The sequence below is a fragment of the Mastomys coucha genome, unplaced genomic scaffold, assembly GCF_008632895.1.
Source record: "Mastomys coucha isolate ucsf_1 unplaced genomic scaffold, UCSF_Mcou_1 pScaffold22, whole genome shotgun sequence".
In the NCBI taxonomy this organism is placed as follows: Eukaryota; Metazoa; Chordata; class Mammalia; order Rodentia; family Muridae; genus Mastomys; species Mastomys coucha.
The window spans coordinates 141,694,802-141,713,690 of NW_022196905.1; the positions used below are offsets into that span (position 1 = coordinate 141,694,802).

General features: G+C 47.1%; 1 protein-coding gene across 1 annotated transcript; it reads right to left on the bottom strand.

The window, feature by feature from the left end:
- Positions 1-2,181: 2,181 nt before the first annotated feature.
- Positions 2,182-10,765, bottom strand: Urad (ureidoimidazoline (2-oxo-4-hydroxy-4-carboxy-5-) decarboxylase). Its single transcript, XM_031391202.1, has 2 exons — positions 10,483-10,765; positions 2,182-2,669 (listed from the first exon to the last, which is right to left on the bottom strand). Exons 1-2 carry the CDS (start codon positions 10,655-10,657, stop codon positions 2,182-2,184), a joined length of 663 nt encoding a protein of 220 aa, XP_031247062.1. The 5' UTR covers positions 10,658-10,765.
- Positions 10,766-18,889: the final 8,124 nt, after the last annotated feature.

Consider the following 18,889-nt stretch of genomic DNA (forward strand, 5'->3'; position numbering starts at 1 on the left):
CAAAACACCCAATCCTCGAATCCTCGAATTAGACTGTCTGGTTCTTTTTCATTATCAATCTTTTTTTTTCTTGATGAATTCCTAAGTAAAATATTAATTGTTCCCACCGAATGCAAAACATTTATCCCTGAGCCCTCTCGGAGTTTTCTGGGCTCACACTGAGCGAACACTGCGGTGCCTGCGGCGCAGCCTCATCTCCCGCATGCTTAGCACCAGAGGGGAAGAAACAAGGACCAGAGCCAGGCACAGGCTTGTCACTGTTAGATCCCAGATACGGAGGAAGGAAACTGTCGATTGTCCCTTTGCAGCACCGGTCACCTGCCGGTGTGGGGAAATGGCCTCTGCCACTTGGCTCCCTAGAAACCCTTGCTTGCCAAAACCCTTTCTTCCCAGGTCCCGGATAGCATCCTGCGGTCGCGCATCTCCCGCGCTGGCCTTCGGGCTACCAGCACTCCAGCATCTTTGGAAGAGTCCATGAGTAGCCCGCTCTTGCCCCCTGCCACCCCTCCCCCTCCGCCCCCAAAGACACCAGCAACTGCCCAACCGGTGCTCTTTCCCTGCAGGAAATGCAGTTATGTTGAAAATGCAGTTATATCGCTGGATAGACCTGGTCGTTCTAGAGAGGCACCGGTTACATCTAGAATTGTAAAAATATAGCCCTGGAAATCTTGTCTCCTTGGGATTCTCTGCATCGTTGGCTTAGCAAATTTACATAAAGAGGGTGGATTCCGCATTTTAGAGCCTGGTTATCTAAGGGTTGGGTTTATCCCAAGGCTAGACAGAATGCTTTGAATTATAGTGAGTGATTTTGAGTGTGTGTGTGTGTCCCGGACTCTCTTACACACACACACAGACAGAGACAGAGAGACAGACAGGAAGAGAGAGAGAGAGAGAGAGAGAGAGAGAGAGAGAGAGAGAGAGAGAGAGAGAGAGAGAGAGAGAGAGAGAGGCAGAGCCAAGCAGTGCTGGCCTCCCTAGGATGCTGACTGAGAACTGACAGCTTCCAAGGCCTCCTGCCCCACATCCCCACTTTGCTCTCACTGTTCAGGGACATAGATGAGGTGACAGAAGAGCCAGCCGGCAACTTTACTTCGATTCTGAGTGTTCCAGGAGGGGATTATGTCTGTGGACCATCATGCCCAGAGCCCAACGTGCTGTGGCACAGTTCTTTATGGAAAAGGGAGAGAGGGCATTTTCTGTTTGTTTTTTGTTTGTTTGTTTTTGTTTATTTTGCTGTTCACTATGGAAAACCAACTCTGCTTCCATCTCACCTGTCTGTGTTGGGGAAGCCATGTATGGCTTGTTTCTTGTTTCTCTTGCCAAGAGAAGCCCTTAAAAATATGTTCCTGAGACTCATTAACACACACATACACTCTCTCTCTCCCTCCCTACCTCATTCTCTCTTTGGGGGGAAGAAAGGTGAATGCAGCCATGGTCCATCCCTGCTGGTGATGATGCTTCTCCAGTAGCCACCGTAAGCTGACACTGGAGTGCCAAGCTCACAAGCTCCGAAGTCTTGATCTATTGGAAAGATTTCTATAGGCATCGTCCTTATCCCACATTATCAGTACCATAGGATACAGTCTTCTTTGCCCTGGGCTTCACAGCACCCAGGGCTGTGCAATGAATACTGCTATTTTAACATTTCATGGCTTATTAGGGTACTCCAGGCCACCACCAAGGGATGACCTTCTGGAGGGAAAAGGGTGACAAGGGCTTCTGACCATCAAATCCTTCAAACCTGGGCACACACACACACACACACAGACACACATACACACACACAGAGAGAGAGAGACACACACACACACACTTTTCATAGGCTTCTCAGAGTGAGAAAGTCGCTTTTGCTCACATGTCAGTATCAGGCGAATCAAATGAAGTGGGAGATGGGGAGATGAAAGACCGCTTTGGAACGAAAGCCCCCCCCACCGCCGTCTTCAGTGCCTTTTGCTGCCGCTGCCAGTTCCTCCCACTGCCGCTACTTCTCTCCCACTAAGCAGAAAAGAGTCGAGTAGCCCGGTGGGAGCTTTGGAATCTTCGAAGGCTAGAGTGTAGGCAGGGCACAGAGTGGAGAATTGAAGCAACGATCTGGATAAATCGGGGGCAAAGCGCTAAACCTCTAGAATCTGACATATTTTGGCGGCACGTGCTCATGTGGATGGTTGCACAAAGGGTGCATTACTCGTGTGATTGCTTCAATTCTCCACTTCCTTTGTGTGGGTGTATGGATTGTCTTTCCAGGCCCCAGCCAGCCTGGGGTGCAGGGTCTCCCCTCCCCGATGCATCCTGCTGGCGTTCAGATCCCCAGCCTCGCTGTGGTTCCACCGTGGCGGAATGGGCACCGAGCAAATCTGTCAGGCGCAGGTGGCTGATCTTCTTCACTTCGCCCAGGGCGGTACGCAGCTCAGACTCTGGTTGGCAGTGCAGCCTGCGGTCTAGCTCCCGGAGCACTGTGGCACGGTTGCTCAGACGCGCTACCAGCACGAACGGGAAGCCGAAGCGCTCACGGTACTGCGCGTTGAGCCTCTGCAGCCGCAGCCGGTCACGCGTGTCTAGGCTGGTGAGCCCCGCTTGGCTCTGCTCGCGCTGTGACTCAGCGGTGAGCGTGCCCTGTTGCAGATCACGGCCCGCTAGGTCCGGGTGACAACGCAGGATGCCCTCCTGGCCTGCAGAGAAGCACAGATATTCTTCAGAGGGCTACCCACTGCAGATCAGAAAGCCAAGCCAGGTCCCCAGGTAGTGGTGTTCCTCTCCACTAACGGGATGCGAGCCCCTCGGTCCCTACCAGGACCCGAGGGCGGGGGTGCATGTGTCAGGTTGGTCTTTCAGACCTAGAGGGACCGTGTAGTGGAGGAGAGAGGGCAATCGGGAGGCTGGGAATTTACGACCTGCTCTGCCTAGAGCTGGGGAGTGATAAGAGGTCCCGGCTACTCCTATCTTTGCAAAGTCCTTTGCTCTCAGGGGGGCTTTGATGTTGAGAGGGGGCCGGATACAAGGGCCCGAAAACTTCCGCCAAAAGCCCTGGAATGGGCTTCGTTCTGCCTCAAAGGTGAAAAGGCAGGGGCAGGGTGGGTCCAGGGGATAATATCCAAGGGGCTTGACAAATAAATGCCCAGATTTTGTGACTCTGAGTTCTGGGTCTTTGGGATGAAACAGCCAAGGAGCCTCGTGGATTAACAGCACAGAAACTCATTTCACCGGATATCTTCTGCCCTTGTATGAAAGTGGCCCGGCCTTTTGTTATTGTTTTGTTTTGTTTTGTTTTGTTTAATTACATATGCCCACGTCTGGGGGTTGTGTTGTTATTCTTCCTCCGATTGACTTCAGAACCCAAAAGAACCCAAGTGGACAAAAGCTTTTTGTTCTTATAGGCCTCAAACTTGAAAGCCTAGCTGTGACACAGCACCCGGGATTCTAATTCCTATACCAGGGGACTCCTGGCACCCTGTGTCTTTTAAGCACTCTAACGAATGAAATGGAATTCTGAGGATCGACAAGATCTCAAAGGTGGCCAGAAGGACCGCCCTCCTTAAAAGAAAGGCCCAACACCTGATTTACTACAAAGAACTAAAGATAACTTGTCCCCCCATCTTGGCTCCAAATGTACAAGCAGTTCTTGTTAGTAGGAAGTTCAGGAAACCGGAACCACAAGGCATAACTGCCCTCCTCCATCTCCACTAAGCAGGTGTCTATATTTGGCCATGGGAATAGGTGAAGCTTTGTTGGAAATGGGAAATAATTCAAATGTACTTTAGTAAATGTATCTTAATACCCACAAAGAGGAAAATCCCCCTTTAAATATGGTGCAGCCTAGCTTCCTCAAATGTACTTCCCACCCCTACCCCACCCCACTCCCCCCATAATAAGATGGGAAAAAAGCATGCGCCAAAGCTAACTCATGGCTAGTATCCCATAGAAGTATCTCATAGAAGGGACTCTCCAGCTCCAAGAGAATCCAGCAATTTCTTCTGACCTCCTTGGGCACTTCATTGTGCACAAGCAAGTGGCAAACAATCACACTCACATAAATAAAAATAAAAATAAAATATATTTTAAAAACGAGTATTCAACGAAGGCTCAGAAAACAAACGTGAGATCATCAGCCGAAGGTCACACTGTACACCTATACCCTTCGCTTTAAACCCTCAGCCCCCTTTAATGACTCGCCTGCCCCTGCAATGTAAGGGAGAGGTGGGTCACCAATCCCAGTCTTCCAACACCATTGTTTTTGACTCCCCTTTCATGGGTACCCTAATTCTAGGCCACCCAGAGTCAGGAATAGTTCTCTCTTCCTCGCCATAGCCAGGCTTTTCCGTGTGGTGCGAAAATGCGAGTGTTAAATTCCCCACCCTGGGGGCCAGGGGCTGGTAGAGCCACGCCACTCTGGGCAGGGTCGCCTTACATCTACCCAATTCCTGGATGGACAGACAGCCAGGGGCTGCTGCAGGGGAGTCGGGAATCTCTGCACTACTAAAAGACTGCACACCCCCCAGTCTAGCCTCTCTTCTTCGGAGTTTCAAACAGCCCCTGGATCCTCCCTCAGGGGGATCCAATTGCTCTACTGTCCTCCCCGGCACTGCCAAGCTGTCAAAGTAGTAGTTATGGGTGGGATTCTAGGGAATGGGGAGGTCTTTCCTCTCACTGTCCCTCACCAGCCACCCGGTGCGCATGGGTGGAGCTTGAAGCAGGAAAGCTGAGAGCACTGCTTAGCAGCACCACCCCCAAACCTTGCCCTTACACCTCTCTTCTCACTCTTCCTAGGGTTTATCTTCCCTCTTGAAAGCATCGCCTGGTTAATGTTTGCCCAGAAGTGAGATGTGTTTTCTACTCTTGCAGAGAGGACAAGAAGGGGGGAAAGAAAAGAGGCCCAGAATAGGGTAGAGCAAAGGGCAGGGGGACCCCCCCCCCCGCTAAATTAGTGAGGAAGCGAAATTTACACACACACACACACACACACACACACACACACACACACACACTTTTCAATTGAACTCTGGGATGGTAGCCTACCCAGAAGAAGCAAAGCTGGTTTGCCCCAGCCAAAGACCCCACCTTCACTGCTTCCAATCACTGATGCCTTGGGTACTGCCAGGGATAGCATCCATCTTGCCTACAGGCCCACAGCAAGGACCTTTCCTTAGTTCCCACCAACACAGTTTCTCCTTCAAGGCACCCTAGCTGTGCCCTTTAATCCCAGTGGGAGGCTGGATATTGGATGGTCAGCCTGCATTCCTGAGTCTCCCTACTTGGGTGGCCCAACACCACACCAGTCTCCAGTCTCTCATCCACCTCTTAAACTTCTCGTGGAAATTCTGGTCTCTCCAGCTAAGTCACTGGGTGTCATGACTAGAGAGTGGATGTAGGTAGGTATTCATTACTGAGGACGCAGGACACAGGTGTCTGCACATAGAAATCTTTACAAATTTATAGGAGAAGGGCAGGGTAGACAACAAGGCTCCTTGAGCAAGAGGCAATTGCCCATAACCCTGTCACATGCTGCCAGCCCTGACACAATGGATGGTGGTCTGTGTCTTCTAGTGAAGACCAATTCCTTTACCAGTGTTCTTCTTTAAAAAAAAATACTATCTTACTTTAAAAGGAGCTCTTTTAAATATTTATTTTATCTTAATGTTTTGTGTGTTTTACATGTTTATGCATGTAAGTATATGTACATGCATACCTGGTGCCCGTGAATGACTGGTTGTAAGCCCTGGGTGTAGGTGTTGGGAGCTGACGTAACTCAAATCCTCTGCAAGAGCAGCATTTACTCTTCTTAGCCACAGTGTTCTTTTGGCGACAGCGTCTCATCTAGCCAAGGCCAGCCTTGAACTCATGGGTCTTCCTCCAAAGTGCTGGAATTACGTGTAAGCTCTACCACACTGGGTTTCCACTTGCGGTCTCTTTGTTTTGAACTATGTGTGTGTGTGTGTGACAGACAGACAGACAGACAGACAGAGGTGAGTGCATTGTAGAATTTCCAGGTGAGTGCAAGAGCAGTAAGTGCCTTTAGCCACTGAGCCATCTCTCTAGCTCCTGGTTCTGGTGTTTTGAGTTCACTTGTGTTGTTTTTGTCTCAGACTTCACTTCTGCAACCTCACATATGTCTTAACACACACACACACACACACTCACACACACTCTGGGGATTTACCTAGCATTCCTTGATTTTGATCTCCCTCAGGCAAACCCACTACCTAAAGCTTGTTGACTTTAGCTCTTCACCCTACAGCAAGAGTCCAGCAGCTTCTCTCTAATCCCACTCCCTAAACCACAGTCCAAACAACCTCTCCTCTCACTTTTAACTACTGCAGGAGCATCTTGACCCATCTCCCTGTGCCTATGCAGCCTCTACACAACTTTCCCCCAAAAGTCCACATAATAGCAAAGGTAGACACACACACACACACACACACACACACACACACACACACACCCCTCTGGGGGCATATTTGCTAGAGACAAAGATGGAGAGACAGAGGGTGAAGAGAGAGACACAAGCAGAGACAGAGAGACACAGTTGGAGAGATATGTGCAGAGACAGGCAACCAGAAAGAAAGAGAAATTGAGTGGTGGAAAGAGTGGGGGAGGGGGGAGAAGGAGAGGGGGGAGAGGAAGGGAAGGAGGAGGAGAGGGAGCAAGAAGTTTTATCGATGTTGGCTTGCGAGCTTGGCACTGGAGACGGAACCCAGCGTCTTGTACTGCTGGCCCTAGAAGTGTACTTAGTGTTTTGTTTCCCCAACCCAGTCTTTGACTTTGGGCACAGATCAGCACACATCTCTATCTTCCTTTACCAGAACTGTTCCCTTGCTTCTGCTTAGGGCAGTGAGAATAATTGGCTGAAGCTTTAGGCAGGGCTTGAGCCCAATCTTAGTCCTGTACTGCCATCTATTGGCCACTATACATCACAGCTTAACCTAAATAGAAGGACAGCTACCGTTTTCCTCCAAAAATTCAATATTCAGTTCTGTGAAAGGAAGGACGTTTTTGTTTTGCAAGACAAGGTCTCTCTGTGTAGCTCAGGATGTCCTAGAACTCACTCTGAAGACCAGGCTGACCTCATCCTCACAGAGATCCAGCTGCCTCTGTTTTTCAAGTGCTATGATTAAAAGTATGAGGCATAACTGTCTGGCTAGAAAGTTTCTTTGCTCCTTTGTTTGTTTAGATAATCCAAATAAATTCTTCCCCAGGAAGAGTGCCACGTCACATTCTCTCTCTCTCTCCCCATTCCCCCCTCACACACACACACACTCACACACACACACACATTGGAAACCATTTGTGAGGAGGAAACCTCAGTTGAAGAACTGCTTCCATTAGATTGACCTGTGGGCATGTCTGTGGATCATTTATTTTCTCTTTCTTTCTCTCTTTCTTCTCTCTCTCTCTCTCTCTCTCTCTCACTCTCTCTCTCTCTCTCTTCCTCTCTCTTTCTCTCTCTCTTTCTTTTTCTCTCTTCCTTTCTTTCTCTTTCTTTCCTTCTTCCTTCCTTTTCTGTTTCCTTTTCCTTTGCTTTCCTTTTCTTTTTATTTAGTTTTTTGTGAGACAGGGTTTCTCTGTGTAGCCCTGGCTGTTTTGGAACTCACTCTATAGACCATACTGGCCTTGAACTCAAAGAAATTAGCCTATGTATGCATCACACCTCCACACATGTGATGAATTCATACATCACACATAATACGTGTGCATGTACACACACATCTTTCTAGATTTTGTTTTAGATAATCTAGAAAAGTCTAGTTTGGTTACTTTCTTCAAAAACCTTTGGATTGAGCTGGAGAGATGGCTCAGTGGTAATGAGCACTTGCTGTTCTTGCAGAGGACCTGGTTTCAGCTCCCAGCACCCACATCAGGTGGTTCACATCTGTCCATAACTCCAGTTCCGGGGGAATCTGATACCTTCTTCTGACTTTGCACGCTTCTGCATGCATGAGGTGCACAGACACATCCTGACATACACAGTCACGTTGAATTCTTTTTGTTTGTTTGTTTTTGTTTTCAAGACAGGGTTTCTCTGTATAGAAGAGCCCTGGCTGTCTTGGAATTTACTCTGTAAAACAGGCTGGTCTTGAATTCAGAGATCTACCTGCCCCTGCACCACCACTGCCCATTAAGGATTTGTCATTTTTAAAATGACCCTTCAAATACATTGAGGTTTCTCTCCCCTCTCCCCACCCCGCTCTCTGCTATAAACATTGGGGAAAAGATTGAATACAGCTTAGTGGTAGAGTGCCCAGTATAAGAAAGACTGAGTTGATTAGTTGATTTGCACAGACACAAACACACACACACACACACACATTTAACCAAACCTCATTAAAGTCTTCTTTCTCTTTGCTGACAGATGCAGGCATTGGTTCTGGTGGTTTAAATGAGAGTGTTCCCTATATACTTATGTATCGAATACTAGCTTCCCAGTTCCCACACTGTTTGAGGTGGTTTAGAGCAGTGGTTTTCAATCTTCCCAATGCAGAGACCCTTTCATGCAGTTCCTTGTGTCATGGTGACCCCCGCCATATGTTATTTTGTTGCTACTTCATAACTATAATTCGCTACTACCATTAAGAATCATCATGTGGCCGGGTGGTGGTGGCGCACGCCTTTAATCCCAGCACTTGGGAGGCAGAGAGAGGCAGGAGGATTTCTGAGTTCGAGGCCAGCCTGATTTACAGAGTGAGTTCCAGGACAGTCAGGGCTACACAGAGAAATCCTGTCTCAAAAATACAAAAAAAGAAAAACAAAACAAAACAAAAAACAAGAATCATCATGTAACTAATATGCAGGATATCTGACATGTGACCCCATGGGGTCACAACCCACAAGTTGAGAAACCACTAGTTTAGGAGCCACAGCCCTGGTTGAAAGAAGTATGTCGCTGTGGGGACGGGGGCGGGGGGAACTTTGAGATTCAAGACTTAGATTAGTCCCAGTGTCCCCACTCTGCTTTGTGATTCAAGCTCTTTCAGGAGCTGCTTTCAGGAGGCCTTGCCTTCTGCTTCTCCACTACGATGGATGTTTTTCTCCCTGCAGCTGTTTGTCCAAATAAACTCATTTCTCTAGTTTTACCCCAACGACAGAAAGCAAAGGGATACAGCCTCTCATGGGCCTTTTCTTTTTCCAGCTCACCTGTGGGCCTCGGGCTGGAAAGCCAGAGTCACCTGGCTCATTATGTCCGGTCAGGGTGTTTTGAGAATCACAGGTGAGGGAGGCTCTCCATCATTCAGCTTGCCTCAGCTCTGCGCTTCGGAGAGACTCTTGAGCAGTTGGTGACTGTCACTATATGCCTGACACTTCTGTCAGTTTGATGTTGGTTTGCTTGCTGATTTGTTGAGATGGTCTCACTATAGACCAAGCTGGCCTGAAACTCATAATTATCCTTTTGCTTTAGCCTCCCAAGCACAGGCTAGGCCACTATGCTGGGCTTTAGTTACACCCACACACACTTAAATTTCACATGTTTGAGTGTTTTGCTTGTATGTGTGTCTGCACATCACACGTTTCCTTGGTGTTTACAGAGGCCAGAGCAGGACATCGGATCCTGGACTTAGACACCTTTGTGAGCATCTATGTGGGTGCTTAAAATTTATTTCCAATTCTCTGGAAGAGCAGCCAGTGCTCCTAACTGCTGAACCATCTCTTCAGTCCTCAGCTTGATTTTATAACCTTGTCCCATGTACTTCTTTGGTAAGTTCTCACAGGAGGACATCTGGGGGAGACTGAGAAGCCACAGGGTGTCACAACCATACTGAACGCAGCTGTGAGTGCCTGCTCTGTCATGAGACCACTCTTCTGCCTGAAGTCTAAGAACAGTCTCAAGGGCAGGTGACCCCTGCCTCTGTCTTTGTTCCCCAAGGGCATGTCAGGCTTATTCTCAGAACCCAGAGTAGCCTTTGAGCAGGGACTGTGTACCTTCCAACCTTTGGCCTCTGTGCACCCAGAATAAACTTCTACCTCCTCTTCTCCTCACCCTGTGGCCCAAAGTGCTTCAGTGCTCGCTTGTTCTCCCTAGAAAACATCACTTTGCTTCAACTTCTCTTCTTTCTGCAGAGTCTTGGGGTCTGAATGAATGCGCTTTCCTTGTCTGGTCCAAACTGGCCTTTCTTTTGGTAACTCGTTCAGTGTTTTCCATTCCTCTCTGGGATCCCTGGGATGTTCTCACTATCCTCTCTTTCATCCAGAGCATTGCCAAAGTAGCCTTTCAGCTTCTGATTCACTAAGGCCTTTGTCCTGTTCCCATTCTTGACCTCCGGGTGGTCTCAAAGTCAGAGACTGGCCTCCCTCTGCCTCCACTGGTCCTCGGCCATGCTATTTTGTCCCCTGCGTTCTTGTGTCCACCTTCAAGAACCTAGCAGTTTGAAAGGATGCCTACTGACCCTTCCAATAAACCCAGCTAAATAACTGAGTAAGGAGGCTAAAGCAATCTAAAATATTTTTATATATGATATTGAAAATGACTTTGTGTGCATGGTCTTGAAGTCTTACCTGATCTCGGGAGAGCATCAATAAAAGCAAAAAAGTGATTTTCTAAGTCTTCCAAGTCAGAGAACGGACGCTGGGACCAGACAGCAGCTGCGATCAGAGGGCATTTTTCAACGATGTTCCCAAACACATCTACAAATTCACTGAAGTCCATGGAGTTGACCTTCTCCATGTCCATGGCTGGTACTGAACTGGAGGCAGTGTTCTGCCCTGCCTGCAGTCTACTCTCATCGAGCGAATGACACTAACTCCTCCTCATGGGTTGTGTTTGCTGAACACACATGCTTGCCTTGTGCAAGGGCAGCTGACTCTGGTTTAAAGACCTCTGGGAGGAGCTTATCCAGAATGTTCCTTCGATGAGTAAACATAGGTTCAAGCGTTTTGTTAGTGGTAGAGGGTGAGACGTATGCTGGAGAAGAACTCAGGGTCTCACGCATGCTAAAGAAGCACCCGAACACTGAGCTATACTCCACCTCAGGTCCACCTCAGCCCAAGGTTATGTATTTATTTTAAAGATGTATTTATTTATTTCATGTATGTGAGTACACTGTCACGTCTTCAGACACCCCGGAAGAGGGCACCAGATCCCATTACAGATGGTTGTGAGCCACCGTGTAGTTGCTGGGAATTGAACTCAGGACCTCTGGAAGAGCTGTCAGTGCCCTTAACCGCTGAGCCAGCTCTCCAGCCCTCAGCTTAAGGTTATGTGATCAGGCGAGCAGAGACTTCTGCAGAATGGATGTTTCCACCTGAGGCACTGCCATAATAAGAGCCAGAAGTGGCCATTATATAATGAGACAGAAACTTGGTGTCATTAACGTCTCATCTTGTGTGCATGAGTGTTTTTACCTGCACACCCTCTGTGTACCACATGCAGACCTGGGGCCCACAGAAGCTAGAAGAGGGTTTGGAATCCCCTGAAGTTGGAGTTACCAGTGGTTGTGAGTGACCACATGGATGCTGGGGACAGAAGCAGGGTTGTTCCTGATAATCCAGGCAGGTCACAGGGCCACCTATTTGGAAGTTGATTTCTCACCTGTTGTTGCTGTTGCTCTAGAGCACAGGTACCAGGTTTTAATCTTTCTTTGAACCCCAAATGCTTAACACAACATAGACTTAATTATGTAAACGAAACAGGGTAAGTTGCCCCTGCTAGAGTGTGCTAACTTCTTTCACTTAAAAACAATTTTGGGGGGACCGGAGAGATAGCTCAGTGGTTAAGGGCACTGACTGCTCTTCCAAAGGTCCTGAGTTCAAATCCCAGCAACTACATGATGGCTCACAACCATCTGTACAGCTACAATGTACTCATATACATAAGATAAATAAATAAACCTTTAAAACAAAAATAGAAAAAAAATTTTTTTAAATTAGGTGTATTACATATGTGTATACATGTGAGTGTAGGTGCTCAAGAAGAGGGGGTCGAATCTGCCCTCCAGATTCTCACCTTGAGTTCTTGGCTTGGATTCTCTCGACAACAGCCTATAAACTATAAGTAAACCTTTTCCTCCCCTAGATTGGTTTTGGTAAGTGTTTATCACAGCAATAGAGTTCAGCTAAGGCTGTTACTGGTGGTGTTCTTTACGGGGGGCTGGAGAGGGTGGGGAAGAGCCTAGAAAAGATTAGAAAGAGGGGAGGTGCCACAAAGAAAGGTGCCCCTGCCCTAGGGTGTGGGAAGGAGAGGGGCTCTGATCTCAGGAGGGCTCAATGTGGGACTAGGAGCAAGCAGGAAAAGCGCTTGTTATCGTGAGTTCAGAAACCATTGCACCCTGGACAAATTAATTCCAAAGTGACCTTGTTTTCCTTCAGTCCAGCATTTGCCTTTCCAGGTACCAAGGAACAGTAACAAGTCAAACCTGGTGTTTGACACTCTGTTCAGAAACGGTGGTGCTCGGGCGCCATCTGCTGGTACAATCACTATAAAGCACTGCTAGAAGGGGTGGCCTTAGTCCCGCAGGCCACACCCTCTTCCTAAAGAATGTTAAAGGATGAAGCCTTGTGAAGTTTCCCCATCCTTATTGGCATGTCAACCAGTGGTGTCATTATACAGGTCTAGGCAACCATATTGTTGACATTAGACCGGTGAGACTTCCCTATTCCTGTCTAGAAGGCACTATCTGGCAACAGGGATTCTGGTCCCCCCTGGCTCTCCCCCCACTTAATGGATTTATTATTTTTAATAATTTATTCTTTTATGTGCATTAATGTTTTGCTTGCATGTATGTCTGTTAAGATGGTTTTAATTATTGACTTTACATCCCAATCATAGGCTCCCTCTCCTCCCAGTACCCCCTCACACTGCCCCACCCCCATTCCTCCATCCCCACCCCTCTACCAAGCTCTTAAAGTCTTTCCACAGTCTCAATCCTGACGTTCCCTGGGCCTTGAGTGTAGGGATTGCATTGTAGGCTTACCAGTTGGGGCTGGGAACACCATGGTCACCTAGTCTCTGCATGTTGATCGTGTATAAAGGCAGTCAAAGCCTGCTGAGGGAGAAAGAATAGGCATATGATGGAGAGCCCCATGGTAGGTCACCAGCATTCAGTGGAGAGCCTTTTGATAGGCTATCCAATGCTAAGTGGTCAGCCCTAAACACATGATCATAAGAACAACACTAAATGAGCCCACTATGGTGTGTGTGTGTGTGTGTATGTGTGTGTGCGTAATATCTTCTAATTATAGAAGATATTAGTCATGAACTTGATAGGCAGTTGCAGGAGGCATGGGAGGAGTTAGAAGGGGAAGAATGAGGGATAGATTTGAAGGGTAGATTTGAAATTTCTAAAAAAAAAAAAAAATGTAAAAGGGAAGGTATGGCAAGCAGTACTCTAGTTATGGCCCAGCAGGCTGCTTCTCATGGTATATTCAATAAACCTTTCTTAAGAAATGAAAGGCCAGGCGGTGGTGGCACACGCCTTTAATCCCAGCACTTGGGAGGCAGAGGCAAGCGGATTTCTGAGTTTGAGGCCAGCCTTGTCTAGAGTGAGTTCCAGGACAGCCAGGGCTACATAGAGAAACCCTGTCTCGAAAAAATGAAAGAAAAAAAGAAAGAAAGGAAGAAAGGAAGGAAGGAAGGAGGAAAGAGAAGGATGGATGAGATGGATCAGTGTTTAAGAGCACTGGTTGTTTGTCCTAGTCCAGGGTTTCTCTTCCTGAATAAACATCATGACCAAAAAGCAAGTTGGGAAGGAAAGGGTTTATTCAGCTTACTTCCACATGGCTTTTCATCACCAAAGGAAGTCAGGACTGGAACTCAAGCAGGTCAGGAAGCAGGAGCTGATGCAGAGGCCATGGAGGGATGTTCCTTACTGGTTTGCTTCCCCTGGCTTGCTCAGCCTGCTCTCTTATAGAACCCAGGACTACCAGCCCAGGGATGGCACTACCCACAATAGGCCCTCCTCCCTTGATCACTAATTGAGAAAATGCCCCACAGCTGGATCTCATGGAGTCATTTTCTCAAGGGAAGCACTCCTTTCTCTGAGATAACTTCAGCTGTGTCAGGTTTACACATAAAACCAGTTGGTACACTGTTCTTCCAGGAGTCCTGAGTTCAATTCCAAGCAACTACATGGTGGTTCACAACCATCTGTAATGGGATCTGATGCCCTCTTCTATCACACAGGTTTACATTCAGATAGAGCATGCATATAAATAAAATAAATAAATTTTTAAATAAGAATGAGAGAAAGGAAGGAAGGAAGGAAGGAAGGAAGGAAGGAAGGAAGGAAGAAAAGGCAGACAGAAAGAAAGGAAGAAAGAAAGGGAAAGAAAAAGAGAGGTCCCCTCAGGGACAAGATTGGCCCATACTAAAGTGAACAGGAACATGCTTGGTGATCCTAACTGTAACTTTCTTTTTCAATCCTTATTTTTTAATGATGGTTCTTAAATGCTTTAATCTCCCTTTTAATCCACCACCCAGCAGAGGTAGTGGGAAAGAAAGGATATAGGAAAGTGAACCTGTTTAGAAAGGTTCTTTAGAGCAACTCCTGTCTGTGTTGTCTGGAAATTGGCAGTTCAGTTCACAGGTGAGCAGCAGCAGCAGCTCGATCCGCTTGCAAACACGTCACAGATATACCAGCAGTCCAGTTTGGAAGAGTTGGGACAGCCAACAGGAATCAGCAGCAGCAGTGGCACAACCTAGCAGAGTCAGCAGGAGGGACCGGGAAGGGACACCAGAAGAAGTTCTCAGCTGTGCCTCTCTCAGGGAATCGAAGACCAGCGAAGACAAGAGGCCCACAGCATTGCACAGCACGATCTATAAGCAAGCCTAGCTCAGTCTCTGTCACTGTCTGTTGGGTTCTATTTATACCCTCCAAACATCACATGTCCTCCACGGGTCTTGCCTCAGCCTGTGCGTCTGTCTCAGCTGACATCACTCTGCCAATCAGACTGAGTGCTCGGAAGCAGCAAGAAGCCACAACACACGACCAGAAATTTTTTGGTGCACTTTTCCCTATAGAGTCCTGACAAATGCAGCTCAACCACACAGTGTACGGTGGACCAATGCATGCGTATCATTAGCAAAGAATCCTTCATCAAGTGTCCTTTCACATGCTTGCTTTAGCAGAACATCCTCTCTTCTGTGTCTACTTCAGCTAAACGTTCCTCCACAAGTCTGCCTTAGCAACTCATCTTCCAGCACAATTGACTTTCCAAAGAGCCCTAAGTTTTCACCTCACCTAACTTCACTTTCTATGAAGGAGATGCTCCGAACCTCTACCCCACATAGCCCAGAGACATACTTTTTTTTTTTAAGATTTATTTATTTATTTTATGTAACTCTCTTCAGACACACCAGAAGAGGGCATCGGATCCCATTACAGATGGTTGTGAGCCACCATGTGGTTACTGGGATTTGAACTCGGGACCTCTAGAAGAGCAGTGGGTGCTCTTAACCTCTGAGCCATCTCTTTCCAGCCCCAGAAGCATATTCAAATGCTCTTAGTTTGAAGATGAGCAATCATGGTGGTCAAGGACTGTGTTTTCATAGGACATCAGCAAAATGGGCAATGTCAGCTTGGGGTAAAGCAGGCAGGGTTCCCTCAGCTGGAGTGACAGGAACCAGACTGAATTTGCTGTGACTGGAATATTTTCACATATAATTCTCAGGCTCTGTTTATGCTTCATGTGCGCCTTATGTACGCAGCCTGATGGTAAGTTGATGTGATCATTTTAACTTGCTTCATTCTAATGTCCGTTCACAGGAGGCCAGGCATGGAGTTTTCTGTGTGTGATGTGTTACGCTAGTGTTTGGTGAGTTCAGATTCTGGGTTTTAGTATTTCGAATTAGGGGTGATCATTGCAAAACATGAATACATCTTTGAAGAACAAGTCAATGTTATGCTTTTTAAAAGAAGGATTTACGTATTTTATGTTTATGTGTATGTATATGTGCCTGAGTGTGTGTGTGTGTGTATATATATATATATATATACACACACACACACACACCATTTGCATGCAGTACCCATGGAGGCCAGTAGAGGGCATCAGATCCCTTAGAACTGGAGTTGCAGGTAGTTGTGAGGTCCCAGTTGTGGGTGCTGGGAATTGAACTCAGGTCCTCTGCAAGAGCAGTATGGACTATTAACTGTCTCTCCAGCTCCAATGTTATGCTATTTAAAAGAAGCATTTGGTAGTGTACATAGGCTATAAGACCATTTTTACAAAACTCACAAGAGAATATCCGTTTTCGTGGAAGTGAAGTTCTTTGGGGATTTTAATACTGCATACAAAGAAGTGTTTGGATCCATCCAGAGGGATGTCACAGACACAGTGTGCACATGCCCTGGGCAAAATCACTTTAAAAGAAGGAAGAGGGTTGGTGGTTAACACACATCTCACAGCAAGTAGCTCAAGAGGCTTTGCAAATGCCCCTAGCTCTGCTGTCTCCTCCAATTCCATAAAGACGATAAAGACAGAGAAAGCAAGAAAGACCGTTGGTAGAGTAACAAAGAGAGAAGGAATGTTGGCAAGCCACTCGGCTGTGCCTGGGAGGCTGAGATCCAGCCTCGGGTTGGCTCCACATTAGGTTCTCAGGTGTACAGAGACAAATTCATAGGGAGCCGCCTGCCTCTGCTGCCTGCCTCTGCCTCCCAAGTGCTTGGATTAAAGGTGTGCACCACCATACCTGGTGAGCTTTTGAGAGTTCATAGCCTAACCCCACTTCCGGTTCACTCTCTGCTTTATGTTTCTGGTTGAACGTGAGAGCCCTCACCTTCCTGCTCCAACAGCCTCTCTGTTGTGTGTGTGTGTGTGTGTATTTTTTTCTTTTTTTAAAGATTTATTTATTTATTATATGTAAGTACACTGTAGCTGTCTTCAGACACACCAGAAGAGAGCATCCGATCTCATTACAGATCGGTTGTGAGCCAAATGTGGTTGCTAGGATTTGAACTCAGGACCTCTGGAAGAGCAGTCAGCGTTCTTAACCACTGAGCCACCTCTCCAGCCCCCTTGTGTGTGTATTTTCAAGACATGGTTTCTCTGTGTAGCCCTGGTTATCCTGGAATTCACTCTGTAGACCAGGCTGGCCTTGAACTCATGGAGATCCCCTTGCCTCAGTCTCCTGAGTAAATGCTGGGACTAAAGGCGTGCGCCACTGTTGCCCTGCTCCTGACAGACTCTTATCCTAAATAGGCTCTTTCTTCCGTAAGTCGCTTTTGGTCCTGATATTTTATCACAGCAACAGAAAGGCATCTAATACAAAGCCTTCTTTCCCATATGCATCCCTCCTGCCCCCGCGTGTGGTGTGTATGTGTATGTTTGTGAGTGTGTGTGTGTGTGTGTGTATGTGTGCATGTGCACACACACACATGTGTGTGGTAGGAATACATTCAGACAAGAAGGTAAGAGAAATACACCTGAACCAGAGTTCAGCTGGAGAGGTATTCCAATGCTTGTTACATGGCTAACCATCACTTACCTAAATAAAAAACAAAATTAGCTGAGTGCTTATCATCAAGCATATCTTATGCTTTTACATGAGCAGGCTAAAAAGTAACCAAATATCTATCTACACCTATTACTTCCTTGGAATTGAGTGTTTGGATTCACCTAAATCACATGTGTCTTCAAACTGCTCAAGCTCCAGCTTAAAAGAGAGGATGTGGGCTGGAGAGATGGCTCGGTGGTTACGAGCACTGACTGCTCTTCCTGAGCTCAATTCCCAACCACCACATGGTGGCTCACAACCATCTGTAATGGGATCTGATGCCCTCTTCTGGTGTGTCTGAAGAAGATGACAGTGTACTCACAAACATAAATGAATAAATTGAGAGAGAGAGAGAGAGAGAGAGAGAGAGAGAGAGAGAGAGAGAGAGGACATTATCACAGAAGTCAATTACAGCATCACATAGGTAGGCTGTTGGTGCAGAGACAACCTAATGATATAGACAAGAAGCTCTCACAGGTTGCCACGGAGGCAGCTGCTCCTGATGGGCATAGAGACAGAGATTGAGGCAGAAGAGGGGGCTGGAAAACCCCAGACACATCCAGGACCATTCAGGCCGTTTTGGCTGGAGAGAAAACATTATGCAGCTAGTGTCTAGAGGTGAAACAGAGGCAGAGAGGTGAAAGCTGGGTCAACAGAGAGACCTGGTGCTTAGAAGGCACCATGCCGCATGCAACGTCAGTGCTTAGGGAGATGGAACTTGCAGCAGCTAAGAGACACATTAGAGCAGTGTTCTGAACCTGTGGGTTGTGACCCCCATAGCAATTGCACATCAGATATTTACATCACGATTCATAACAGTATCAGAATGATAGATATGAAGTAGCAACAAAATAATTTTATGGTTGGGGGTCACCACAGCATGAGGAACCCTATTAAAGGGTTTCAGCAATAGGGAGGTTGAGAACTACTGCATTGGATGGGAAATAGGCTAAAGAATCAGGTGAAGTTGGGCATGGTGGCACAACCTGGAATCCCAGCACTCAGGAGGTAGGGACAGGAGGACCAGAAGTTCAAGGTCATCCTCGGCTACATAGCCAGTCTGAGGTCAGTCTGGGACCCTTGAGATCCTGTCTTAGGACAAAACAAAGAAATAAAGGACAGAACTCAGTGGTATCCAGCAAAGCAAGGTGAGTTTATAAGCCTATGGGCTGGACATTGCTCAGTTTCAAAAGATCAAAAGCAAATGGGTAGGGAAGGGAGTTACAGAGAACAGAGCAGATGTGGCACCCGCTGTCCTCAGTCTGGTAGACTCAGGATGCTTTAATACTCTAGTGAAGAGGGCTGGAGAGATGGCTCAGTGGTTAAGAGCACTGACTGCTCTTCCAAAGGTCCTGAGTTCAATTCCAAGCAACCACATAGTGGCTCACAACCATTTGTAATGGGATCTGACACCCTCTTCTGCTGTGTCTGAAGACAGCTACAGTGTATTCACATACATTAAATAAATAATTC